Source organism: Peromyscus eremicus, chromosome 3, assembly GCF_949786415.1.
Source record: "Peromyscus eremicus chromosome 3, PerEre_H2_v1, whole genome shotgun sequence".
NCBI lineage: Eukaryota > Metazoa > Chordata > Mammalia > Rodentia > Cricetidae > Peromyscus > Peromyscus eremicus.
The window spans coordinates 138,488,446-138,515,448 of NC_081418.1; the positions used below are offsets into that span (position 1 = coordinate 138,488,446).

The window sequence follows — 27,003 nt, forward strand, 5'->3', positions numbered from 1 at the left end:
AGGTGGCTTGCAGGGACAGCGGGTGGCAGAGGTGTGTCAGGCTTCAGAGCACGTTTATGAACAAGGCACTTGGTGGGAAGCATGCCTGAGGCAGAACCAGTGACATCTGAAGGGAGAGACAGGACACCGGGTGAACACAGGCCTCCACTTCCCAGATCTTGCGCCATCATGAAGAGGTCTGATACTGAGCAGGGAGCAACAGGGTGCAGGGGCGAAGGGACCTCCTCCACATAGGCAGGACCATGGAGCTGTAGCCAGCAACTTTTTGCCCACACTGGGAAGCAGCTGGGAGTGGACCACCACTGAAGGCAGGGCCAGAGTTCTGGAATTCTCAAGTTCAGGTCCATCCTGGGCTGGTGAACTGGAGGAAATCTGTCATGATTTGCAGGCAAGTGTTCATGATCTCAAAGCCTCGGTGACGGAGAGCGTCTGCACTGGTGGGCCAGGCTGAAGGCCAGAGGACAACGTTGACCCGGTGAGGCCTGTGGGGTGTCAGTGAAGCAATCCTGTCTCCCCTTCCACTAGATTAAGACTCTGGAGAGCAAGACTTTCAGAGGTTTGGCCAGTCACTCTGCTGAGATCGCTCCCTACCACCCTGCTCTAAGGACATGGAAGAGGGAGGCTGGGGCATGAGAGCCTTCCCAGACCCCAGGAACAAGCTAGTGCCACATGACCCAGAAAAAGAAAACATGACCACTGAGTGGAGCTTTCCTAGCATTGATGGCAGGTGACACTCTACAGCCATCATCACCATGAGGTAAAAGTGATCAAGAGTGTATTCAGCACAAGTACCTCTTAAAGAGTCGGTCTGTTGCCAGGTGGTGGTGGTACTCGCCTTTGATCCCAACACTCAAGAGGCAGAGGCAGGCAGATCTCTGTGAGTTCGGGGGCAGCCTGGTCTACAGAGTGAGTTCCAGGGCATCCAAGGCTGTTATACAAAGAAACCCTATCTCGGGAAAAATAAAACAAAACAAAAAATAAAAATAAAGTCAGTCTGCTGCTCCTAAAGAGCAAACCGTGCCGTGTCTCTACTTACGTTCTGGAAGACGCTCCAGCTTCAGAGTATAGGGACACACTGAGGCAGGCTGGCAAACCAGAGTCACGGGCCAAACTAGGCCAATGCCCCACTTTGTAAATAAAGTTTTATTGGGACACAGCTACAGTCTTTGTGCACCAACTGGTTATGGCTGTTTTTGTGCTAAAGATGCTAACTGGAGACAGAGCAAGAGACGCTGTCAGACCATTGGCTGGGAAAGTCTGCAGGCTCCTGTCTTAGAAGCCAAAGGCATCCAAGGGAACAGCCCCTTTTTGAAAGGGTCTTCAAAAAAGGAGGCCCAAGTGTTTAATATGAGAACCTGATTCTGTTGGGAGTGCCTGAGCACAGGGAAGCTACACTGTCACAGTCTGTTGTGCAGTCAGGAGTCACCAGTGTGCCCAGGTGTCCACTTCCCGGGGCTTTAAGCCATCGCTCACCCACTGAAGACCACATGTGGTCTCTGAAGCTCAGAGAAGGCATGAACGAGTGTGTGCAAGCATGCGTCCACGTGTATAAATGCACACACGCGCACACGCACACACTCACATTCACACACACTCGATCATCCCCGAAAGGAGCAGACTGTTGCTCTTCTTGTGCTGGGGCAGGTCAAGGGCAGCTGCTTTCTGCTCCTGAAGGCTCTGTGGTGTGGAAGTTTCCTACTTGCTGCTTCTCATTCACATGCCAGCTTGCTGTCAAAGCTGGACAGTCCGATGGCAAAGGCTTGAAGTGCACACAGTGGGTAGTTATAGTCCAGTGTGAACACATCATCAGCCACACGTCCAAACTGCATGACTATGTAGTCAGCTGGAAACAGAAAGAAACGAACATGTTAGAGGTTAACGTGGGGGGTACTGGGGATGGGGCAGACTAACTCTTTAAAATGGCAACTAAGGGCTGGAGAGATGGCTCAGCGGTTAAGAGCACTGGCTCCTCTTCCAGAGGTCCTGAGTTCAATTCCCAGCAACTACATAGTGGCTCACAACCACCTGTGAGATCTGGTGCTCTCTTCTGGCCTGCAAGGACACATGCAGACAGAACACTGTACACATAATAAATAAATAAACCTTTAAAAAATAAAATAAAATGGCAACTAAGAAGATGGGAAGCAGCTCAGCGGTATAGCACCTGCCTGGGACATGGGAGGTACCAAGTTCCACTCCTCGCACAATAATAAACAAACAAACAAATAAATAAAGTAGGGAGCTTGTAGCTGGGTGTGGTGGCATACACTTGTAATCCCCGAATTCAGGAGGATGGGGCAGGAGGATCACAGCTCCACCGGCTGGGCCTACATAGCAAGACCCTGTCTCAAAAAGGTAAAACCGGAAGTTTCTACTTCTGTTCTTCTCCCTACAGACTGGGAAATTATTCCTGACTAACGTGGAGGACAGGGGAAAGCCCAGCGAAGCTGGAGGGAGTCACCTGGCTGGCTTCACTGGGGTCACTCGCTCCTGGGTCCTAAATGGCCTCACCTAAGAGTTCTTTGCTATGCCACAGAAAGATGCTCACACTCCTCTGGCCCTGTGGCTCTGTCTTTTCAGAGTTCATTTCTTCAGTCACTCCCTGCTGGTATGGTTTCTTTAGCCACTCCTCCAGGCATGGATGGCTTCCCGGCAGGCCACAGTGGAAGAGCTCATTTCCAAGTTTACACAGAGTACCTTTCCCAGTCCCACCTAGCCCTTCCCTCGCACTTACGGTCATTTCCATGGACTATCTGAAAGTTCTTCACTGACGCCTGAGTGACCCTCCCGTGGAAGTTGAGGACATAGGACTGGGTGTCGTCACTCCACACCGGGGCCTTGTTGTGCAGTTCAATCAGGTTCTCCATGGATTTGTTTTGCCACTTTGAAAGCAAGCTCTCATGTTCCTGTGTGGAGGGAAAATGACTGTCACGTCCTCACAATTCTGAGAGTCAGAAGGTGGAGCTTTCCAGAAAAGGTTGAAACACCAACAGAAAACTGAAGTCAAACATCAGAACAAGCTTTGGGATTCTTTGTAACTTTTTTTCTACTTTAAAAACAATTACTGATCTTTGTTTTAATTTTAAGTTACAGACAATTGTGAGCCACCCTGTATGTGTGCTGGGAACTGAACCTGGGTCCTCTGGGAGAGTAGCCAGTGCTCTTAACTGCTGAGCCATCTCTACAGGGCCAGCTTTAAGATTCTGATGTGCCAGCTAGCATTTCTCAAGTCAGCATCTCTGGAACATCCTTCCCATCCTGAGGATCTGGAGCAGTGGCTCTGGTTCAGAAGAAGCAATGCTTTTTTTTTTTTTTTTTTTTTTTTTTGGTGTTTCGAGACAGGGTTTCTCTGTGTAGCTTTGCGCCTTTCTTGGAACTCACTTGGTATCCCAGGCTGGCCTCGAACTCACAGAGATCCGCCTGGCTCTGCCTCCCGAGTGCTGGGATTAAAGGCATGCGCCACCACCGCCCGGCTGCTTTTTTCTTTTTTTTTTTTTTTTTTTTTTTTTGGTTTTTCGAGACAGGGTTTCTCTGTTTAGCTTTGCGCCTTTCCTGGGACTCACTTGGTAGCCCAGGCTGGCCTCGAACTCACAGAGATCCACCTGGCTCTGCCTCCCGAGTGCTGGGATTAAAGGCGTGCGCCACCACCGCCCAGCCCTGCTTTTTTCTTTTAACTGGTCTCTTCTGTGCGGTATTACTGTATTCACGGTGTATCACTGTCGTCTTTTTTTTTTTTTTTTTAAATTTTTTAATTTTTTTATTTTATTTATTTATTTATTTATTTATTTATTTGAGCTGAGGATCAAACCCAGGGCCTTGTGCTTGCTAGGCAAGCGCTCTACCACTGAGCTAAATCCCCAACCCCACTGTCTTCTAGAGACCTTTGTGATGGGATATAATTCTTCTGCCTTTGAGACCTGGTCTCACTGTGGATCTATTTTCACTTTACTTACATTTCGCGGCCGAAATGGGATGCGTTCATGATTCATATTCATCCCCGGAATGATCACAGACATTTTCCTAGGACCTTTAAAACCCAGTACATTGGTTTCCTGAAAGACAGTAAAATAAGGCAGAATTTGGAAACGGAAGGGAGGAAGAAACCCCGATGTTTTACAGGAAACCTCCTCTGGCACAGAAAATGCTGCCAGCCTCGAGAGCCCGAAACCAGTTTCAACTCTTTGCTGGAGCTAAACGGAGACTGCGAATTGGACCCAGAAGTCAGGCGTGGCGGCACACGCTGCACATACATGTCCCAGCACTTGGGAGGTTGAAGTAAGAAGACTGCTTGAGCCCAGGAGTTTGGGGCTAGCCTAGGCAAAGTAGCCTTGTCAAGGAAGGAAGGAAAGAAAGAAAAGAAAGCCAGCCGTGGTGGCACACACCTTTAATCCCAGAATTCAGCGGGTTGAAGCAGGAAGGCTGGGAGTTTGAGGCCAGCCTGGAATATGCAGCAAGGCTAGGACATACAAGAAGACCCTGTCTCAAAAGAAAAAAACCAAACCAAAACAACAACTATGAAAGAAGAGAGAGAGAGAGAGAGAGAGAGAGAGAGAGAGAGAGAGAGAGAAAGAAGAAGAAGAAGAAGAAGAAGAAGAAGAAGAAGAAGAAGAAGAAGAAGAAGAAGAAGAAGGGGAAAGAAAGAAAGAAAGAAAGAAAGAAAGAAAGAAAGAAAGAAAGAAAGAAAGAAAGAGAGAGAGAGAAAGGAGGGAAGGGAAAGGTTAAATGCAGGAGATGGCTTTAATTGTAACCTATTGTTTATTACGGCCTCTGGCCAAAGAGTAAGCATCAGGGAAAGAGAAGGGAGCCTAGTGGAGAACCATAACTGAACCTGGCGATCCAAACCCAATTAAAACTCAAATGCAAGAAAGGATGGCAGCTCCCAAAAGGGGATCGGAGAAACACCAAGAGAAGAAGAAGAGCTGGCTCTGGGCCTGGCTGGCCGCACAGGAGGGCAGAGGAGGGGCCCCGGGAGGCACTTACATAGCAGATGGCGGCCAGCTCCTGGCGGGTGTGGGCCTTTTCCACCAGACCCTGGGCCTTGACTGGGTTGACACCATGGTCATACACTGTGAACTTGGTCCCCATGAGATTGGATCTGGTATCAGGAGAAAAAGCTACCATGATGATCTGCAGTTTCCTCTTGAGACAAGGACAGGGGACACCTGTCTGCCCACTAGCCAAATAGCAGCACGGACACCATCTTTTCAAAGACCTCACATCACAAGGAAGGGCGTAGATTCCTCTTTCTTATTTGTTTAGATAGATAGAGTCTTCCTCTACATCCTAGGCTGGTCTTGAACTTGTGGGCAAAATCCTCCTGCTTCAGTCTCCTAAGTGCTGGGAGGATGGGCATGAGCCACTATGCCTGGCCCAAGATTTTCTTTCTTTTAAACTTTTATTTAAAGGAATATAATAAATAATTTATTAACAATTAAGAAATAATTTAATAAAAATAAATTATTGTTACTATTTTAGTTATTGAGACAGGGTCTCTCTATCACTAGCCTGGAACTCATGATCCACCTGCTTCTGTATCCCAAATTCTGGAATTAAACGTGTGTGCCATTATGCCTGGCCTCAAGATTTTCTTTTAACTTTTTTCTTTTTTGGTTTTTTGAGACAGGGTTTCCCTGTGTAATAGTCCTGGCTTTCCTGGAACTTGATTTGTAGACCAGGCTGGCCTTGAATTCACAGAGATCCGCCTGTTTCTGCCTTCCAAGTGCTGGGATTAAAGGCATAAACCACCATTGCCCGGCTAACTTTTTTCTTTTTCATTTTTTTTTTTTTTTAAGATTTATTTATCATGTATACAGTGTTTTATCTGCATGTACCCCTGCCCATCAGAAGAGGGCGCCAGATCTCATTACAGATGGTTGTGAGCCACCATGTGGTTGTCAGGAACTGAACTCAGGACCTCTGGAAGAACAGCCAGTGCTCTTAACCTCTGAGCCATTTCTCCAGCCCCCAACTTTTTCCTTTTTAAGATTAACACATCTATGTATTTGAATCATTTAAAAACAAACAAACAAAAAAACAATAGCAAAGGTCTGGGATGTGTTCAGTGGTAAAGCAATTGCTTAACATGTATGAGGCCTTAGGTTCAATCCCTAGTAACAGAGAAGAGAATGGGGGTGGGGGCAGGGTGGAAAAAAGAAAGAAAAAGGCAATTATTCTGAAATTACAGGAATTACGGAAAGACTAGGTTGGTGACCTGAGGCTTCATCACCTGAGCTTGCCAATGTAACTTTCCCCTTCACGAGACAAATCTGTCGGGTCTGTGGAGACCAGGTAGTTGGATGTTTTGCTCTTTTTCCGCTTCCTACCAGCAAGAAGAAATATCTGAGAAAAGAAAAATGTCAGTCAAACACAAGTCCAGTGAGACCACAAATGATTACCAGTATCTACCATGTGCAAAGAAGTCAATTTTAGGCCAGGCATGGCGGTGCACACCTTTAATCCCAGCACTTGGGAGACAGAGGCAGGTGGATCTCTGTGAGTTTGAGGCCAGCCTGGTCTACAGAGTGAGTTCCAGGACAGCTGGGGCTACACAGAGAAAACCTGCCTCAAAAAACCGACAAACAAGAACCACAGAATAAAATACATGAACAAAGGAGATCCAGCACTTGGATGGCCGAGGCAGGAGGATCTGAAGTTCATCCAGCTAGTCACCCTCAGTCCAAATTTGAGGCTATCCTGGACTACATGACATGCCACACAAAGAAAGAAAAGAGGGAGGGAGAAGAAAACAAGCATACACCTACACTCTTGCTGGGTCAGCTCAGTGGTGGGTCAGCTCAGTGGTTGGGGCAGCTCCCGTTGTGCAGAGAGCTGAGCGCCATCCTAGCACATGGAAACACTTCTCCACTTCCTTATATTTTTTTGTTTGTTTGTTTTTGTTTTTTCAAGACAGTGTTTCTCTAGGTAATAGCCCTGGCTGTCCTGGATCTCGCTCTGTAGACCAGGCTGGCCTCAAACTCACAGAGATCCACCTGCCTCTGCCTCGGGAGTGCTGGAATTAAAGGCATGCGCCACCACCGCGCCCGGCTCCACTTCCTTACATTATGGACAGAAGTTTTTCTAGAGGGTGGGCAGGGGTGAGGAACTAGAGGTCCTGCCCATGACTAGGTCTGATCTAATGACATTAGAACAGGACTTCGGGGTACATAACCCACTTTCAACTGATGGAGTCTAACCAGTGGGACTCCCCAGGCATAACCAATTCCCACAACAGGCTTGTCCTCCCAGGAGCATCTCAGGGGTAAGGGCGTGGCTTGAAGGAGTGCCTGCCTAGTGTGCATGATGTTTCATCGCCAGACCAGAAGAAAAGAAGGAAGGAAACGGCCTAGGATGGACCCCATACCTTGCGATTCTCCTCCTTCTCCAGGTGCATATAGTAGGTAGGGAAGAGGCCACGGTCCATGCCCTTCTTATCCCTGGTTACCCGACACTTCACTGTGACACCCCGAGGGGCAGGGCTGTATGCGAAGTCCTCTAAATTCTCCACTTCTCCAAGCTGGGCATCCCCTTGCTGGGCTGTGACACCAGAAGCCCCTGTCTCCTGAAAACGGTTTTATGTCAACAACCAGAATCGGGTGCAAACTTCATCCCCTGCAACAGACACTCAGCGGACAAAATCCTCCCCGTCTTCCGTCCTCGCCCAAAGGCAATCTGATAGTCACACAGTGAGCGCATCAGGAGCCCCAGTGCGAACACTTCCCGTGTTTGAGGATCACCACACCAGCTGCAAAGGACAACATACCGAGGCTACTTTCTGGCTGGCTGCGGAACTCTCTCTTTCTGACTGAGCTGACGGGGAGCTGAGATTGTCCCCTTCCTCTTCCTCATTGTCAGTCTCCTCATCGTAGTTCACGCTACCCAAGATGCCTGGCAGAAAAGGAAACACTGTCAGCAACGGCCAGCGGGGTCTGAGAAGATCATCCTGGAAATGAAGAGCTTTTACATTTTTCTTGCTTAAAACATTCCCAGCAAGGTGGCTCGGGGGGTAAAAGAACTGACTCCCTAAAGATGCCTGACTGCCGCATGTGTGCTGTGGCACGTGTACACACACACACACACACACACACACACACACACACACACACACACCACAAATAAAAATGTAATGATGACTGGCTAACTGGAATCAGATATGGTAGTACATGTGTATAATCCCAGTACTCAGGGGACAGAGGCAGAACAGAAGGATCAGAAAGTCAAGGCTATCCTTGGCTATACAACAAGCTTGAGGCCAGCCTGGGCTACATAAGACCTTGTCTCACCACAACCACCTCCTATTACGCTTAAGGCAAACTCCAAAGTCCTGCTATAGCCTCTTACATTCAATGAAACTAGCGTCCTCTTTATTTGCTTTTGAGATGAGGGTCTCACTATGGAGTCCTGGCTGTCTTGGAACTCACTGTGTAGACCAGACAGGCCTTGAACTCACAGAGATCCTCCTACCTCTGCCGCCCTAAGTGCTGGGAGTAAAGGTGTGCACCAACATGCCCCTACATCTCTACACCCAGAACCAGCCCCTCTAAGCCCTCCAGGCTCGTCCTACCCACCCTCTCACACCCTGCTCCATGCCCCACTACTGCTGCCTCAACGGGCCAGTTCCTGTGCTGTCAGGCCCTTGCACTTCCTCTGGGCAGCTTGCCAAGCCACCCAACCTTGGGTAGCTGCTCTCCAGGGACTCTCTGCACCTTTTTATTTCTAGCACAAAGCCATATTTACTTATTTTTGAGACAGGGTCTCATGTAGTCCAGGATAGCTTGAACTTGTTATACAGTCTAGAAGGACCCTGAAGGAATGCCCTGCCTCCATCTTCTGAGCGGTGGAAGTACAAACATGTGTCTCTACAGTTTCTCCAGTACTGGGAATCAAACCCAGGGCTTCACGCAGGCTAGGCAGGTACCCCACCAACGGAGCTGCATTCCCCAGGTCACAGAGCCTCAGTCAGAATTAATGCTCTATGAGAATAACGCTCATACAATTATGCACTCAGAACCCATTTTCATTGTCTTTTTTAAACTTTTAAAGATTACATTTTAACTTGTTTATTCTGTGAGTGTTCCTGTCTTCCACCCCATGGGTTCTGTTCAAACTCTGGTTCTCAGGCCTGCCAGGAAATGACTTTGCCCACTGAGCCATCTCCTTGGCCCTCAGAGCCTTTTTTTTGTTCTCTTTCTTTCCTTCCCCCCCCCCCCCTCCCTTGAGACAAGGTTTCTCTGTAGTTTTGGTGACTGTCCTGGATCTCGTTCTGTAGACCAAGCTGGCCTCGAACTCAGAGATCTGCCTGGCTCTGCCTCCCGAGTGCTGGGATTAAAGGCGTGTGCCACTGATGCCTGGCCTTTTTTTTTTCTTTAAAATTAAAATTATTTATTTAGTTAACAGGTGTGTATGGAGGAGAATTGTAAGAGTCAATTTTCTCCCTCCACCTTATGGGGTTCCAGGGATTGAACTCTGGCCATGGGGCTTGGCAGCAGGTAACTTGAACCAACAGGCCATCTCGCTGACTCTCGGAAGCTACTTTCTAAGTGGATGAATGCATGGACCTGTTTCAGTGTCCAACTCCTTTACCACGCGGCAGCAGATCCCCCAGGCGGGAGCTGGTAATGCAAGCATCTGGCACACAGCGTTCCTTCCTGGCCTCCACTGTCCTCACTCCAAGGACAGTGACACAGCTAAGCACAGTGGCAATGTCTATGGTCTTAGCATCCAAGAGGCTGAGACAGGAGGATCTCAAGTTGGAAGCCAGCCTGGGTCACATAGCAATGCCTTGTTAAAAAGGAAAAAAAAACAGGGGGTGGGGGTTGGGGTAGGGGGAGGCAAAAACAGGCACCTGATCTCATTATGAAATCTTTCTTTTCCGAGACAGGGTTTTGTGGTGATATTTTATTTGTATGTTAATAAATACATACAGATCAGAGATCAGAGGTCAAATAGCCATTAAACAGAAGTCAGGTGGTAGTAGCACATGCCCTTAACCCGATCACATGGCAGGCAGAGTCTCTGTGTGGTCAAGGACACAGCCAAGCGTGGTGAGACAAGCCTTTAATCCCAGTACCAACCATAGACACCTGGAGGTCTGTATAGACAGGCAGTGACCAGGAAGTCATGTGGCTGGGCTTAGAGCCAATAAGAAGGCAGAACAGAAAGGCAATTAAAAACACAAGTCAGGCAGGAAGAAATCTCTCTGTGGAAGCTACTGTGCGGTCGGTGGTAAGCTACAGTTAGTCGTGGCTACTACTCTGATCTCTTTGGCGATTACCTCTGTATTTGGCTGTGTTTCTTATTTACTAAGACTGTTTAGAGTTTCGTCTACAGGGTTTCTCTGTCAAAAGAAAGGGAAAGTCATCTATAATGACTATTCTGTATTTCATTACCTTGTTTCCTCAGACAGCAGCGTAAGTGACTAGTCGCCAAGCATCCCCATTTACATGTCAAAGACGCTGAAACCCCAGGCCACACGGAGCAAGCCTGGGCCACGTAGATTATAAACCAGCGAGAGAAAGGAGGTCACCCGTCCTAAACTCAGCATCATCCTCACCGTGTTTCTGGAGAATCTCCTGAAGGTCTGGCTTCGGGGAAGTCTCCACAGGGCTTTCCCCATCTGCACCTCCTTCAGTGCCCTCTTCTGGAGCAGGGGAGCCCGGGGAGCCCACTGAGAGAACATGAGGCTTGCTTTCCAAATCCTGAGCCTCTGGCTTAAGGAAAGCAGCTGGACCATCAATGCCTAGGAGGAGGGGGGGGAGAGGGAGAGGGAGAGAGAGAGAGAGAGAGAGAGAAGGGGAGGGAGGGAGGGAGGGGGAGAGGGAGAGGGAGAGGGAGAGGGAGAGGGAGAGGGAGAGGGAGAGAGAGAGAAGGGGAGGGAGGGAGGGAGAGAGAACCAGAATTGAGCTTGGTGGTTTGGGGGATGTGGTCAGAATCAAGAGCTGCCCAGCCATCTCAGATCTCCTTCCTTAACGTCACAAGCACATTTGTCCAGGACTAGGACCGATTCTATTAACAGGCTTGGCTACTCAAGCTGTACTCCAGAACTAGGAGTGAGACCAAGAAGTTGGGAGTGTGGCTCAGGGGCAGAGTTTTCATTCACCTTGAGAATTTTGAGAATTCATTCATTCATTTTAGACGGAACCATTCATTTTTCATCAAAATCAATAGTTCTAGGGTGGACATGAACTTGAAGGCATCTTCCACGATTTTCCCCCAAAGACCCAGAAGGTGATTATAAAGATTATAAAGGTACTTAGGAAGAACACCAGTACTGTTTTTGTGCACATCAGCGTTCTCCTGCCCTATCTCGGGTCTGTGAAAATTGTACTTAAGCCAGATGTGGCACTGTCTGAATACACACCATGTAGGATAACATCGCTTCGAGGCGTCTGAGGGTCCACCAGAGGCGTGTGCTCCTCACCACCTCGCGGCTTTAACCGTCGCAGCCTGGCTTCTGGGTTTGGTTGTACCATAAGTGGCTCAAGGCGCTTCTTTCTCTGCTTCTTCTCCAGCAGCGCCCTCTAGGGAGAAAATTCAGTATTACAGCAAGGGGCCTACCATATTGGAATAGCTTAGACTGCTTTAAAAAACAAAAACAAAAACAAACCTAATCCTAAGAACTACTGCGAATTCCTTTTTGTTTCACAAGAAACACTAACACTCCAGTTGGTCATGGTGGTGCACATCCTTAATCCCAGCATGTAGGAGGCAGGCGGATCGAGTTTGAGACCAGCTTGGTCTTGGAAACACTCAGGCAGGGTTTTTCCTCTTTACTGATGGGGTCTTCCTATGTATTCCAGGCTGATTTTCAACTAATGATCTTCCTGCCCAAACCTCCCAAATCTTGGGATTACTGGGATGTACTGCCACAGCCAACCTCAGTTTTCTTCCTCTTCTTCTTTTTTTTTTTTTACTGGAGCTGAGGACCAAACCCAGGGCCTTGCGCTTGCTAGGCAAACACTCTACCACTGAGCTAAATCCCCAACCCTCAACCTCAGTTTTGCATTCTTGTTCACCTTACAAAAGCTGAAATCAAATGAACTTGGGCCAGAGCTGAGAAGAAAGTAAAGGTAGCTGGGACACTCCGAGCAGAGGACAAGTGAGTTTACAGGTAAAAGCAAGATAAAGAGTCGGGGCTGGGGGCAACCCTGCAGACCGCTTGCTTGGTTGTGGTGATAAACACCATGAGCCAAAGCAACTTGGGAGGAAAGGCTTCATTTCCATTTACAATCCTCCAGAAAAGGCAAGTCAGGACAGGAAAGAGGAGAAAAGAACTAGAGGAGGTCACGGAGGAACGCTGCTTACAGGCTTGCTCCTCACGGCTGGCTCAGTTTTCTCTTCTACACCCCCGACCACCATCCAGGGATGGCATCACCTACAGGCCAATCTGATGGGAGCAGTTTCTCTACTGAAGTTCCCTCTTTGATGACTCCTGTTTGTGTTGTCAGCCAAAACCAACCTACACACCACACATGTGTAAAGTCATGGTTATGGGGGGGGGACACTGAGTGCGGTGCCACTCACTGGTCTCAGCTCCTCGGGAGGCTGACGCAGGAGGACACTAATCTCAGGAGTTCATAGCCGGATTGGGTAATAGGGCGAGATTAAGTACCCCCAAACCAAACCAAAACAACAGCAAGATAAAGTAAGAAAGTCAGGCAAGAAGTCATAATGGATATGAAGAAAATGTCCCAGTAAGATAGAAAGGACAGCACTGTCACATATACCATTTTTAAATTATATTTATTTTATTTTGTGCATAATCTGCCTACATGTATGCATGCCCACATGCATGCCTGGTACCCACAGAGTTCAGAAGAGGGAGGCAGACCTCCTGGGACTGGAATTCCAGACAGCCAGAGTCACATAGACGAGTCTGTTTTTGTTGTTGTTGTTTGTTGTGTTGTTTTAAACTATGACCAGCTTAGCACTGTTAGTCGTTAGAGAGATGAAAACCAGCTGCCACTTCACACACACTGAGATGTCAGGAGCCAGTAAGTGCTGGAGACCACAAAGAAGCCTCCTGCATCAGTGGGAACTCAAGTGGTTCAGCATCCCATCTGCACTGTACCCAGTCTTGCAGAAGTTAGGGGTGATTTAAGCCTACAAAGGGCAGGCAGAAGCCATGAGCAAATGCTACACCATTTCTGTATTAGAGACAAGGTCTGGCTATGCAGCTGAGGCTGGCTTTGAACCTGTGACTATCCCACCTCTATCTCCTCAGTGCTGGGATTACAGGCATGCACCAGCATGCTCCACTAACCTTTGGTAATTTTTAAAGATTCTAGGGGAATCTCAGGCAAGATCAAAGGGATCATAATCGATGGCTGAAGAGAGATACTGTCCTGTTTGGTATCCATGACGGGGACTGGTCCTTGCTGACCTCCACGGTGGAAAGAGTCATCCCATCTTTGCTGGCTCTGCCTCTGTGCTTTGCATGTGACCTGCTCTTTCTCTGCGGCCGCCCTCCTCCCACCACTGAGTTCTGGATGCACTGGTGACCACGGCAACTGTACTGCAGGATTCAGCCCACACCCTGGGCCTTCTCCCCAGGCCTGTCCTCAGGTGTTGACTAGATTCAGAACTCACCACTGTCTTGGCTAGACTCACTTTGCTGGTAATGCCATCAGTATTGTCACTGTGGATCCCATACAACCTCACGTGATGATTCAATGTTTTTGACAAATGTTGAAAAAAATCAAGTAAGAAAGCAAACGTGAAGGCGATGGATGTCAGGTCTAGTTCTAAGTTGCCTCATCATCACAGCACGTTACTACAGAGCACTGCACACTCCTCCCTCCCTTCAAACGTGTGATGAGAGACTGCTGTGTGTCCCTAGGCTAGGGAATTCTGATGGAATGATCATCAAAAATATACCTAGTGGGAGCTGGGCATGCTGGCCATGCCTTTAATCCCAGCACTTTGAGAGGCAAAGGTAGGCAGAGCTCTGAGAGTTCAAGGTCAATCTGTCCTACATAGTGAGTTCCAGGTCAGCCAGGACCTCAAAGAGAGACCCTGTTTCAAAAAACTAAAAACAAATGAATAAATAAACACTTACACACACACACATTCTCACTCTTCATGGGGGGAAGGGGAACTGGGGGATGGGATGGGGAGATGCCTCAATGGGTAAAAGTGCTTGCTAGGCAAGTCTGCTCTAAACTCAGATGCCCAGAACTCACATAAAATCTAGATGCAGTTCAAGTGTCTGTAATCCTAGGGTGTCCATATGGGGAGATGGGAGGCAGGGACAGGCGATTCTGCAGAAATCCTGAGCCAGCTAACCTCGATGGCTAGATGGCTTATGCCATCCAGAAACCCTGTCTCAAACAAGGTAGACAGGAGACAGGTGAGGACTGAGACCCAAAGATGGCCTTCTTATTTCCTTATACAGGAACAAGCACACAAATAAACAAACAGGGTATGAAATATCACAGTGCCTCATAAATATGTACAATTACTATGTGTCAATCAAAAAAAAAAGCCTTTAATCCCAGCACTCGGGAGGCAGAGCCAGGCGGATCTCTGTGAGTTCGAGGCCAGCCTGGGCTACCAAGTGAGTTCCAGGAAAGGCGAAAAGCTACACAGAGAAACCCTGCCTCGAAAAAATAAATAAATAAATAAATAAAATCTGTCCTTGGATTTTATTCCATGAGTCCAGTAAAGGAAACAAACACAGGCAGGCGGTGTGGAACAAGCCTGCAATCCCAGAACTTGGGAGACTGAAGCAGGAAGACTGCTGGGAGTCTATGGACAGCCTGGGCTGCAGGGAGAGACCAGACCATCTCACAAACCCAATGCCTTCCCACATTGAAATTAAATAAATGAAATGTATATATAAAAAAAAAACTGTGAATAACACTATTAAAAAATTTAACAGCACAGCAACAAGCACAGGCCAAAATTTTGTTTTGAGACAGGGTTTCTCTGTGTAGCCCTGGCTGTGGTGGCCCACTTCTATAAACCTAGGACTCAGGAGGTGGAGGCAGGAGAATCATGAATTTGAGGCCCCTGGTGGGCAACAGCAGTGAGAACCTATTTCAAGAATCAAAAAGCTGGGTGTGGTTGAACACGCCTTTAGTCCCAGCACTCAGGAGGCAGAGGCAGGTGAATCTCTGCAGTTTGAGGCCAGCCAAGGCCTGCTATGCCCCCCCACCCACCCACCAAGAAACCAAAAAGAAAAAAAAAAAATCTTTATTTTCCTGCCTTGTCATGTGACATCTCTTCTGTACACAGCTATTTCCCTTGCTGCTTCTCTGCATGCCGTGATATAAGGAAGGGGGCTGTGCTGGCTGATTTTATGTCACTCTGATATAAGCTAGAGTGTTATGTAGGAGGAGGGAATCTCAACTGAGAAAATGCCTCCATAAAATGTGGCTTTAGGCAAGTCCACAGTGCACGTTCTTCATGGTGTACTTAGTTGTAAGATGAATATGGTCACGGTGTTTATCCCAGCGATAGCAACCTAAGACAGGGGCGTCACCAGACACCGAACAAAGCTGCTAGATCTTAGACTTTAGCCTCCAAAACTGTGAGCTAAATAGGTTTCTTTTTAAAAATAATGTACCCAGTCTCGGGTATTTTGTTATGGCAACAAGAAACAGGCCAATACAACTTTTGTTTATTTATTTATTATTGTCATTATTTTAGTGTTTTGAGGTAGGGTCTCCCTATGTAGCTCAGGCTAGCCTTGAACTTGCAATGATCAGTCTCTCTAGAGCTGGGATTACCAGTTAGTGTTACCATGCCCAGCTACAACATTCTTTTATTCTTGTAGAAGGTGCCAGGAGGTTTTCAATGATTATTAACAAAGCCAGTTTATAGCTACCATCTTCAAATCACCCTGCTCTTGCCACAGCCCAGAGCTTTGGCTCGGCAACTAAGTTCACACACTGTTTAATGAGTAGCCATGAGCGATCCTGCGCTCCTATCTTTCTGTGAGAACCTGTCATGACTTCAGAGCCGAGAATGTTGGTTCCAGTCAGTGCGGTCCTCCAGGAGCCCCACTCACCTGATTGTCCAGCCTCAGCTGTCGAAGCCTCAGTGTCTCATCTTCAAAGGCACTGTCTCAAAACAGAAGAAGAGAGCACATAAAGACAGTCTTTCCAAAAGCCTGTCCATCTCGTGTTTTCCATACACGCATTCACTGGGCTAACTGGAAACAATGGATTCTGCCTTAGAGGAAGCGCCTGTTTCCAGGTGTTGCCTACACTCAAGCAAGATCCACCCACTACCACACAGGCCCACCCACTACCACACAGGCCCACCCACTACCACACAGGCCCACTCACTACCACACAGGCCACCCACTACCACACAGGCCCACTCACTACCACACAGGCTCTAGAAGCCCAGAGGAAACCAGAGTCTACAAAGAAGAAGATGCTAACACAAACCCATGCACAGGAGATTTCTTTGTCTTCCCCTCTCTGCCTTCTTTCCTCCCTCCTCCCATTTTGTTTTGTGCTGAGGATGGTACCCAGGGCTTTGAGCCTTCTAAGCCTGTGCAGTGAGCCACACCCAGCCCTTTCTTTTTGTTTTAAACTGTGTACCAATACTCCTCCTGTTCCAAAACAACTCGGCCTAAGTGCTTTGTGTGTGTCTTCTTTTGTTGATTCCTTAAAGCAACCCTATTAATCAGGACTGATTTCTCATACTGAAGATGAAGAAGCAGAGGCTTGGAGAGTCATGCCAAAGTTTAATAGCTAGAGTTGCCGGGCGGTGGTGGCGCACGCCTTTAATCCCAGCACTCTGGAGGCAGACGGATCTCTGTGAGTTCGAGCCATCCTGGTCTACAAAGCAAGTTCTAGGACAGGCTCCAAAGCTACACAGAGAAACCCTGTCTTGAAAAAAACAAACAAACAAACAAAGACCAGCTAGAGTCCAAATTGTACCTAAAAATCAGATTAATTTACCTCTTTTTTGGAGCTACTTTTATGAGAAAGAAACAGGGTCTGGGTGTCACAGCTACTAACCTTGTCTGACTTCCCTAAGATCTGCCATCCGGGCCATACATGGCAGCTCACACCCGCAATCCCAGTACCAGAGGGGTGGAGCTAGGATGGCCCTGACTTTGAGGACAGTCTGGGGCGTCATGGTGTCTCAAAATCAACTAGGTCTGCATTAGTAACATTTGTTCTGCAGAGAAATACTAAGGAATACACAGACTGACACCACTGGGAGCCAGAAGAGGGCATCACATCCCCAGAGCTGTAGTTACAGGCGGTTGTGAGCTGCCATGTGGGTGTTGGCAGGACTGAACTCAGGTCCTTTGGAAGAGCAGCAAGTACTCTTACCACTTAACTATCTCTCCAGGCTCCCCTTTAATGTACCCACCCAGCCACCCACCCATCCATCCACCCCCACCCACCCACCCATCCATCCATCCATCCATCCATCCATCCATCCATCCATCCATCTAGTGTTTGGGGTAGTGATAGGGATTGAATCCTGGGCCTTGGGCAGGCTAAGCAAGTAATCTACCACTGAGCCACACTCCCAGCTCTGAGACAGACTTCTTGTTAGAAAAAAAAAAAGGCCAGGCAGTGTTGGCACACACCTATAATCCCAGCAGTGGGGAGGCAGAGGCAGGCAGATCTCTGTGAGCTTGAGGCTGGCTTGGTCTACAGAGTGAGTTCCAGGTCATCAGCACTATACAATAAGACCCTGTCTCAAAGACAGAACAAACCTAGCTATGGGTATAGCTCAGTGGTAGAAGGCTTCAGACATAAGGCCATGGGTTCAAACCCAGCACTGCAGAACAAACTAAACAAAGGAACACACAAGAAAACCATGGAGCACTTACAATACCAGCCCCTCCTCCCAGCTGCAGCTCATTTCTGGGAAAGGGTTAACCAGGAGAAAAGACTCTGAGGCGACAGCTCAGTATTTCCCAACCAATGCTGCAAACCTGCTTTTGCTCAAAGCTCTCACTCTCTGTCCTCAACACTAAATTAAAATTGTGTTGCCTCCTGGCACGGATAAAGACCATCCCCTCTCCTCACCACACCTCCCAAGTGCTGAAACCTCAACAATGCTACACTCGGACTGAACACCCCAGAAGCCTCAAGCAGTCCTTTCAGGTTCTCTAAGAGTTAGCACGCTGGGCGTGTCTTCAAGGCCGAATCCAGACACCATTCAATTCCTTCCAGCAAGCCTGGGCAAGCTGAGCAGATGTAAATAACAGGGTATCATGAAAGCATTCTGACCTGAACAGAACAGAAAATAGACGCTGTAGGACTATAACACGTACGCATCATAGCTACAGCTGTTCTAAATCAAACCATAGGCAGAGGACGGGGCTCAGTGGCAGAGTGCTCGCCTAACATGCACAAGGCCCTGAAAAAATAAAGAAAAAGTAAACTGAAACTCTCATTTAGCAGAAACTGAAATGTGCTTTTAATGGCAGAACCCTCTCTCCAGCCCCAAGCCCCACAACTTCAACAGTTTCTTTTCTTTCTTTTTCTATTACATCCTCTGGAAGCTTCTGCCCTTATGACCTACTCAATTCCCCAAAGCCCCACTTCCTGAGACCATAAATTTGCTGACTTGACTAACTGTGGCGGAAGGGTATGGGACACACACGTTCACATCACAGGACTTCACAGAAGATGGTTGGTGACCACAGAGGGGAGTGGTAAAGGAGAAAGCTGAGTGAGAACTTAACTATGGTGAAGATTGCCAAGCTGGGCATCGTGCTTCCCAGGACTCTTCCAGCTTGAGGCCAGCCTAGACTTACACAGTAAAACCTGTCTAAACAACCAAGCCAAACACTCAATTAAGATGTCTAGTAATGAGGTGTTGAGGCATCATGTTCTTTTGTTTTGTTTTTGTTGTTGTTGTTTTTCGAGACAGGGTTTCTCTGTGTAAAAGCCTTGCCTTGCCTGTCCTAGAACTCGCTCTGTAGACCAGGCTGGTCTCGAACTCACAGAGATCCACGAGCCTCTGCTTCCCAAGTGCTGGGATCAAAGGCGTATGCCTGACCACTGCCCAGCTTAAATGTTTGGGGTTTTCTGTTTGTTCTTTAATGTGAGGGACCACTATTAGATGAGAGATAAATGGGGTGAAGGACAAAGGTTACCTTTGAACTTTTTTTTGGTAACTTTCGTTGCAAATTTAATTTCTTTCTTTCTTTTAAGTAATAATGATAGACAGAGTTATTAGGAAGAATGGGTGTGGCTAGTGAGCTAGGGAAAGGCAGAGATGCAAAAGTCAATTTTTTTCCAAATAAAACAGTAAGAGTTACAAAATAGGATATTTTGATAAATGTTTATTTTGTAACTATGGCCTGAGTAATTTATCAATTCCTCTGCCCTTTATCTGCCTGCTTCTGCTTCCCTGGAGCTGGGATTAAAGGAGTGGACCACCACGGCCAGCTTGCCCTTGAATACTACAACCAATTATACTCGGGTATTTCCGGGGAGCTGAGAGAGGGTGAACTGTGAGGTGGCTCCATCACTGGAGACCTCTCTCCTTTCTACTGCTGCTGTGGAGCACTTCCTGACAGACAGCTTGCCTGTTTCACTCACTAATCTTCAACTGCCCCCACCTCGAGGCCACACGCACAGTCCCTGCGAGTTCTCGGGAGCTCAGTGCAGCTGAACAATCAGGAGTGATTGCTCCACCAGAGAAGGATGCCCAGTGACTGAGTGCTGCAGTCAAGGATGGAGAGGCTCAGCAAGCCCCTGAGGTCCTGGGGAGAGCAAAGCTACTCTGCAGGAAGGGAACAGGATAAGGCTTGCAGAAAGTGAGGGCCATGAGACCCAGTCATGGCTTTCCTAGGAGGGACTGGAGCAAATAGTTCCTTTACTGGTCCTGAAGATCACAAACGCTGCTTGTCAGTCTCAGACATGAACAGTGAGGAGACAAGTGAGAAGGAATGGCTTATCCTGGACACTAAATGCAAGAAATACACTGGGGTGAAGCCACAGTGACAAAGCTTATGAGAAATAAACCGCTTGGTGTGCACCAAGGAAGTACTGGTAAGATGTTATGGGAAAGACAAAAGAAAAGGTTTTCATTTAAAATGACTCTTAGTACACTTACTTATCTATTGTGTGAGGAGTGGCATCCAGAGGCAGGAGGATCTTCGTGAGTTAGAGGCCAGCCTAATCTACATAGCAAGTTCTAGGATAGCCAGGATATATAGAGACCCTGTCTCAAAAAGAAAAAAAGAAAGAAAAGGCAAACGTAGTATGTGAATGGGTGTGGTGGCACAAGCCTACACCCCAGCACACTAAGGAGATTCTGTGTTGTGCAAGGCCAGCCTCAGCTACACTGCTGGCCTATCCTGGGAAGGGAACTTGATTATTCTGCACTATGTCTCCATGACCATCAATCAACGCATGCAGAAGATACCTGAGATGAGCAATCAGACTCCCCTGCCTGTGATTTTGACATTGGATCTCAGGGATCCAGTTTCGTACGGGCTCTCTGAGGACACTGAGACACATCTAAGCGGGGCTATGTGGTTCTACAATCACTAAGCAGCAACTGTGGGATATAAGAGACAGGCATTCTGGTCCTGCTCTGTGCTCTCAACTACTCCACTGAAATATGTATTCAAGGTGACTGTCGCTTTACATTTCAGTAGTAATCAAGAACACTAGGCCACCTGCAAATAACTGACACCCCACAGACCTGCAGTATCCCTCTAACCTGGGTAAGATGGGCAATGAGTGGAAATCTAAAGAAAATGAACACTTTAGGAAAGTAGATACAGCTTTTTCGGGTGTGTGGGGGGGCGCACCCATGTGGTTTATGCACCTATGTATATATAGGTGCATGAACTTGTGTACATGTATGTGGAGGCCAGAGAACATTTGGTGTCCCATTCTCTCACTCTCTGCCTTACTTCCTCGAGACAGGGTCTCTCACTGAATTTGCAACTATGCTGGCAGCCAGCAAGCCCCAGCAATCCTCCCTGTCTCCTTATATAATGTCGGAGACAAAGGCCCGTGCACGGTCACTTCCAGACTTTTCCACGGGTGCCAGGGGATCTGAACTCAGGTCCCCAGGCCTGCACAGCAAGCACTGTAAACCACTGAGCCATCTCTCCAGCTCTTCAGAATCCAGACCATGCTGCTGCTCAGGACACAGTACCTGTGGCAGTCACCCCCCCCCAATCCCCAGTCAGACAGAAACTGGCGGGCATCCTCCTAAGACCATCCCCTGAATCTCCAGCTAACAGACTTCCAGGTACTTGGTTTCTTAGTTCCCCAAGTAAGCACCTTCTGCTGGCGGACTGGACAACCAGACATATCAAAGAACTACAATATGCCGACACATTCTCTTCTCCCTGCTGCCTGCTGGGGAATGCCAGACAGCCTGCCAGCAGGCCCCTCTGAGATCTGTAAGGAAGGACCCCAACTCTGCTGCACGGGCCTGAGTCCCTCAGAGTCCCTGCTGCACTGTTGACTTTCTGTCCGCCCGTGGCATTAATTACTCTGACAATAAACTTCTTACCCCCAACAGTCCATCTCAGTGTCGCTCTCGAATCCTACACCCTGTATTCTTTCCAGACATGACTCTTTACATTTTCCTAATAATCCCTTCTTAAGTTCTGAAAATTTCCATATGCTTTTCAAATTAATGTACCAGCGCTTTGTGTATTTCCAACCACTGATTCATGCTCTGTTATTCCCATTGCCAAGGGATCCTGGCAGGTATCATGTGAGATACTACCTGACATGTGTAAAAAAGAATACTTTCTTAAACAACACACAGCTAGCTTCATTAATTTATGTTTATGACCAACCTCTGGAAACTTGGCTGTGGGTGAACTGACAAGACATGCGGATGGGGCTGTTACAAATAATTTGGGTGCTGCACAAAGGAACAAACAAAACAAAAACAACCCAGGAGGGCAATTTCCTTTTGTAAAAAGAACGTGTGTGCCAGCAAGCACTTAGCAAGCACACCTGGCCAAGATGGCCTCTGTCTTTTATCCCCGATGCAGGTAAAGATTACGCCTCACCCCATTGGTGGGAACTTGACTTCAGAATCTGACAACTAGCAGGAAGTTCAGGGAATACCCTTGTCTGGCCAGACCTTTTTTTTTTTTTTTTTTGGTTCTTTGAGATAGGGTTTCTCTGTGTAGTTTTGGTGCCTGTCCGGGGAACTTGCTTTGTAGACCAGGCTGGCCTCAAACTCACAGAGATCCACCTGCCTCTGCCTCCCAAGTGCTGAGACAGACCTTTGACAGAAAAAAATGTCTCTCACAAGGCCATGTGTGGTGGCCAAGCTTGTAATCCTAGGGCTCTGGAGGTAGAGGCAAAAAGATCAGGGGCTCAAGGTCATTTTGGTTAGCCTGGGATAAATGAGACACTGTCTCCCCAAAACAAAATAAAAATTCCAACAACAAAAACCCCAAACTAAGCAAATAATAGACATGAAGGGAGTCTAGATGAACCCAAGAGGCCAGGCAAGACACAGGAAGAGGAAGCAGAAGCAGTAATAAAGACAAGTCACCCACAGCACAGACAACAGGGGACAGATTCCTTCTCGGCCCACACACAGCCCTGGTCTTTGTTTCTTAGGGATTCCTTCTCTTCTATAATTCTTTCAATTACCAAGGACATTCTGAATTTCACACCCTCCTAAGGGAAGTTAGACAACGAAATGTCAAACAGAGAGGCCTTTCAAGTCTCCAGTACATGGACACAGAAGCCTGGAGCCGATCTAAAGATGCCTACAAAGAGTCAGGAGCCCAAGCAGGGCCTCCTGGAAGGTTCTCCGGCAGTTGGCATAGAGACAAACACAAACAACCAACAGCAGGCCAGTATAAATAACCATGCCTGCTTCCTGTGGCCTCCTCGCTGAGATCAAACAACACACGCCTCCTTGTGAACTGTTTTCTTACTGGAGGAAAAAAACGCAACTAAACTGATGCATAAAATATACAGAAAGGACAAAAGCAATGTATTTAAAAACAGATCTGCCAGTAGAACCGCTCTCCCTCAACAGTCATGCTGTCCCTCCTACACACACACACGGCACAATATTGATTTTATTTTTTGAGTTTTACTACATTTTGTATGTATGTGCATTTGGGCCTGCATGCCATGGTGTACATGTGGTCAGACAGTTTCCATGGCAGCCCCTAACCACCTAGAGCCCCAGCTCCAGGAGATGCAATGCCCTCTTCCAGTCTCTCAGGGTGTCAGGCATGAATGTGGTGCACATACATACATGCAGGCGAAACACACATATAACATAAAAATAAATAAGTCTTTTTAAAAGAGTATCAGTCTAGGAACCTAGGAACTAGCAATGTGAGTGTCACAAGCTTATCTACTTGGGCACCTCACTAACGGACACATGCTCCCTCCACACATTCTGCAAGTCTCTCACATAGATGTATTTGCAAGTTGAGCACAATATTTAGCCGGGATTACATAGCAAGGCCTTGTTAAAAAAATAAAATAAAATAAATAGTTGTGCCCCCCACCCCCAGCCGAGCCAAGGACTGAACCTAGGGCCTTGTGTTTGCTAGGCAAGCGCTCTACCACTGAGCTAAATCCCCAACCCCAAATAATTGCTTTTTAACATGAAAAAAAGCAGAAATGTTGCTGTATAAGCTAGAAATCTAAAACTCATACCATTACTGCCATTAATGACATGAACTCCAGAACATGCTCAAGAAGGACTGGGGCTGGAGAGATGGCTCAGTGGTTAAGAACACTTGCTGCTTTTACAGAGGACCCAGGTTCAGTTCCCAGTAACCATATGGTGGCTCACAACCATCTGTAATTCCAGTTCCAAATGACCCCATGCCCTCTTGTGAGCTCTGCAGACACCAGGCACTCACATGGTACACAGACATACACGCGTGCAAAACATTCACACACATAAAATTAAAATACATAATTTTTTAAAGGACTCTGAGCAGTGTCCTTTAAAAAATGTATGTGCTCTGCTGGGGAGGAGGTGTGGCCTGTGCCAGCACAGGCATCCCGGTACCCTCGCCTCCCCAGCCGACATCCACATCTTTTATACTGTGTTTATGTTACAGCTGTGGTGTCAGGAGAAATACTGCGCACTTCTCTGGGAATTCTTGTTTTCACTACGACAGATCAACTTCCAAAACAATGATCTGCTGAGCCCTTCACTGACCTGCACAGCAATCAGAAGACCCAAGACACTTGGAACGCTCAAAAGAAAAGCAGAATTCAAAAGGAACTCAAACAGCAGGACTTTCTAACCATAGAAACCTTGTAAATGGTGCATGGTGTACAGAACATAGACCATTTAAATCAATGTTTAAGTCATGCATTTCTTTTTTTTTTTTTTTTTTTTTGAGACAGGGTTTCTCTGTGTAGCTTTGAGCCTTTCCTGGAACTCACTTGATAGCCCAAGCTGGCCTCGAACTCACAGAGATCCGCCTGCCTCTGCCTCCCGAGTGCTGGGATTAAAGGTGTGAGCCACCACCGCCCGGAAAGTCATGCATTTCTTAAATGAAAGAAAGCAGAGAGAGGAGAGAGAAAGAGAGCAGAGTAGGAATATAGAGGTTTATCAGGAATTTTTGAAATCCCCGTTAGGAAGAATCTTCTGATTATCTTGACTAATTACAAAAAAATAATTTCAAGAGAGGGTGATGATGTATGCTTTTTGCAGGGTTTTATCTTATGATTAAAAAACACTTTTTAAAATCAAACTTTGGTTTGAAGTCTCAAGCAAACTGTGCATACTTCTGTTAGTGGTGACGAACCTAGAGTCTATCCCGACTATCCGCATCAGAGATGTGGCCAAGCTGCCCACTGCCAGGACACCAGCTTCCTCCCTGTTCTCTGGTTTCCTCCTCTGCTTTCTTCTGCCAGTTAAATGGGTAAGTGTAGCCTTTCAGCCATGCCGCAGCATCTACCAGGTAAGAAGTGTCTGCTGCCTCTGATTAGTCAGCATGGGGTTAGGAGTCTATTATCGTGGTAAGGGTGGTTTTTAAACACGTTATTAAACTTCGAGTACTGCTAAATAACTCAGAGTCCTTGATTAAATGTCACTTGAGAGCTGAATACTGATGAACCCTAGTACAGCCAATGTGCTACCTCTTTCTATGTTTAAATTTTATACAAAATTATATTTTGCTAGCCAGAACTCTTGAACTCAGCAACTATCAATCAAAATGTATTTCCCCCTTTTCTTGTTGAGAGTCATGTAGCTCAGGCTAGCCTTAAACTCATTATGGAGCCATGGCTGGCCTCGAACTCCTGAGTCTCCTATCTCTACCCCCAAGGATAGGGTTACAGACAAGCACAACACATCCATCAAGGTTTCTTTTATGGTAGTTTCTGAGGCAATCCTCAGTCACATCCTGAAGTAAACAAGCAGTATGCTTATTTTCATCCACAAAGTATTAGTTACAAAACCTTGGTTATTACAGTATTTACTCTAATATGCAAATTAACTTTTTTCTTCTCGAGACAGGGTTTCTCTGGGTAGCCCTAGCTATCCTGGAACTTCTCCTGGCTTTAATCACTTTTTGTTTTGTTTTGTTTTAATGAGATAGTGTCATCCTATGTTGCTCAGGCTGATCTGGGCTTGTACGAACTTTCCTTCCAGAAAATGACCCCACACTTGGGAGGCTGAGGCAGGAGGACTGTTGTAAGTTTGAGACCAGCTTCACTCTGCTTTAGCAGCCCAAGCAGCTAGAATTACAAATGAAATTAAATAAAATTCACCTTGTCCAAATTCTAAACTCAGTCAACCTTGGAAAGTCATATTTTTACACATGTTGAGACACTAAGAATAATTCTGACCAGAACAAAATATTGTTCCTGGGAAAACACACATCAAGAACAAATTAGACATTCCAGAAAGGACTCCTAGGAAATCGTCCTCCCTCAAACAGGGGAAAAGCCAATATTCCAGACCCAGCTGTCTTCCCCTGAGAGGCTGCTGCGATCTGGAGGGAGCTTAACTGAAGCAAGGGATTGAAAATTCATCTCCTAAGAGGTCCATTTAGGTGGCGGTGGTGATGCACACCTTTGATCCCAGCATTTGGGAGGCAGAAGCAGGTGGATCTCTGTGAGTTCAAGGACAGCCTGGGCTGCAGAGTGAGTTCCCAGACAGCCAAGGCTAGAGAGAGACTGTGTCTCAAAAAAAAAAAAAAAAAAAAAAAAAAACCAAAAACAACCCAAAAAAACAAAACAAAAAAGGCTCATTTAGTAGACATCAGAAAGCAAAAGTTGCTTGGGGAGGAGGCTGAGAAGGACGAGTTGGCAACTGATTTAAGCGTTCATAGAACTTAAAGAATGCTTTAGAATACAGCAAGGAATTTATTTAGAGTGATTGTCTCTTGACTTGGCTCATGTCCCATACACAGAGCAGAAGAAAAACCAGCCATTCAGTTAGATGACCCAAACAAAGAGGGACCTTAGCTTTTTCAAGGCATCAGCATTTTTTTATTAATTTTTTTTCTTGAGATACGGTGTTTGTCAAGTAGTCTACAATGGCCTTGAATCATCCTGTTTCTACCTCTGGAGTGCTGGGATTACAGGTGTGCACCACTCTAGCCCCCTCAGAAACGTTACTAGCCGCGTATGACTTGATCCCGAAGTTCCAGATTGCACCGCTCCCTAGGGATCTCCAAACAGCCGGCATCAGAAGTGAAACCCAGCCTTCCTTTCATGATTCTCTCTTCCTTGGTTACACGTTCTCTCTTGGGCAGGTTGTTTATTTTCCTTTTTTACAGGGTAAAGATCAAAGTATGATCTTTTCCCTGATAATACCAAATACATACTCCCGGGCTTGAGGTAGAACTCAGTGCCCAGTAGAGGTGGTATTCAGCATGCCCAAGGCCCTTAGGCTCACCAGATACTTTTCTTTGGATAAAACTGGTATTTACTTATATGTTTCTAAAATGTTTGATTTCTTAAACAGCTTGCTCTAAAAGTAATTTTTATGCACAGATGACATTCAGAACATCTGCAGTACTGGGCATGGTGGCTCATGCCTCATTCCAGAACTCAGAAGCTGATGACAAGATTGCCACTGTGTTTGAGGCCAGCCTGG

General features: G+C 46.9%; 1 protein-coding gene across 1 annotated transcript in view; it reads right to left on the reverse strand.

Moving 5' to 3' along the window:
- Nucleotides 1–1,566: 1,566 nt before the first annotated feature.
- The window catches only part of Tulp3 (TUB like protein 3), a 32,158-nt gene continuing 6,721 nt past the window's right edge, over nt 1,567–27,003 (reverse strand). The window contains exons 2-11 of the mRNA XM_059258664.1: nt 16,007–16,058; nt 11,357–11,516; nt 10,550–10,735; nt 7,760–7,884; nt 7,361–7,558; nt 6,227–6,339; nt 4,981–5,095; nt 3,954–4,052; nt 2,735–2,906; nt 1,567–1,843 (exon numbers count right to left, since the gene is read on the reverse strand). Coding sequence (XP_059114647.1) covers nt 1,710–1,843; nt 2,735–2,906; nt 3,954–4,052; nt 4,981–5,095; nt 6,227–6,339; nt 7,361–7,558; nt 7,760–7,884; nt 10,550–10,735; nt 11,357–11,516; nt 16,007–16,058 — 1,354 coding nt within the window. The 3' untranslated portion in view covers nt 1,567–1,709. The remainder of the gene's footprint in view (nt 1,844–2,734; nt 2,907–3,953; nt 4,053–4,980; nt 5,096–6,226; nt 6,340–7,360; nt 7,559–7,759; nt 7,885–10,549; nt 10,736–11,356; nt 11,517–16,006; nt 16,059–27,003) is intronic.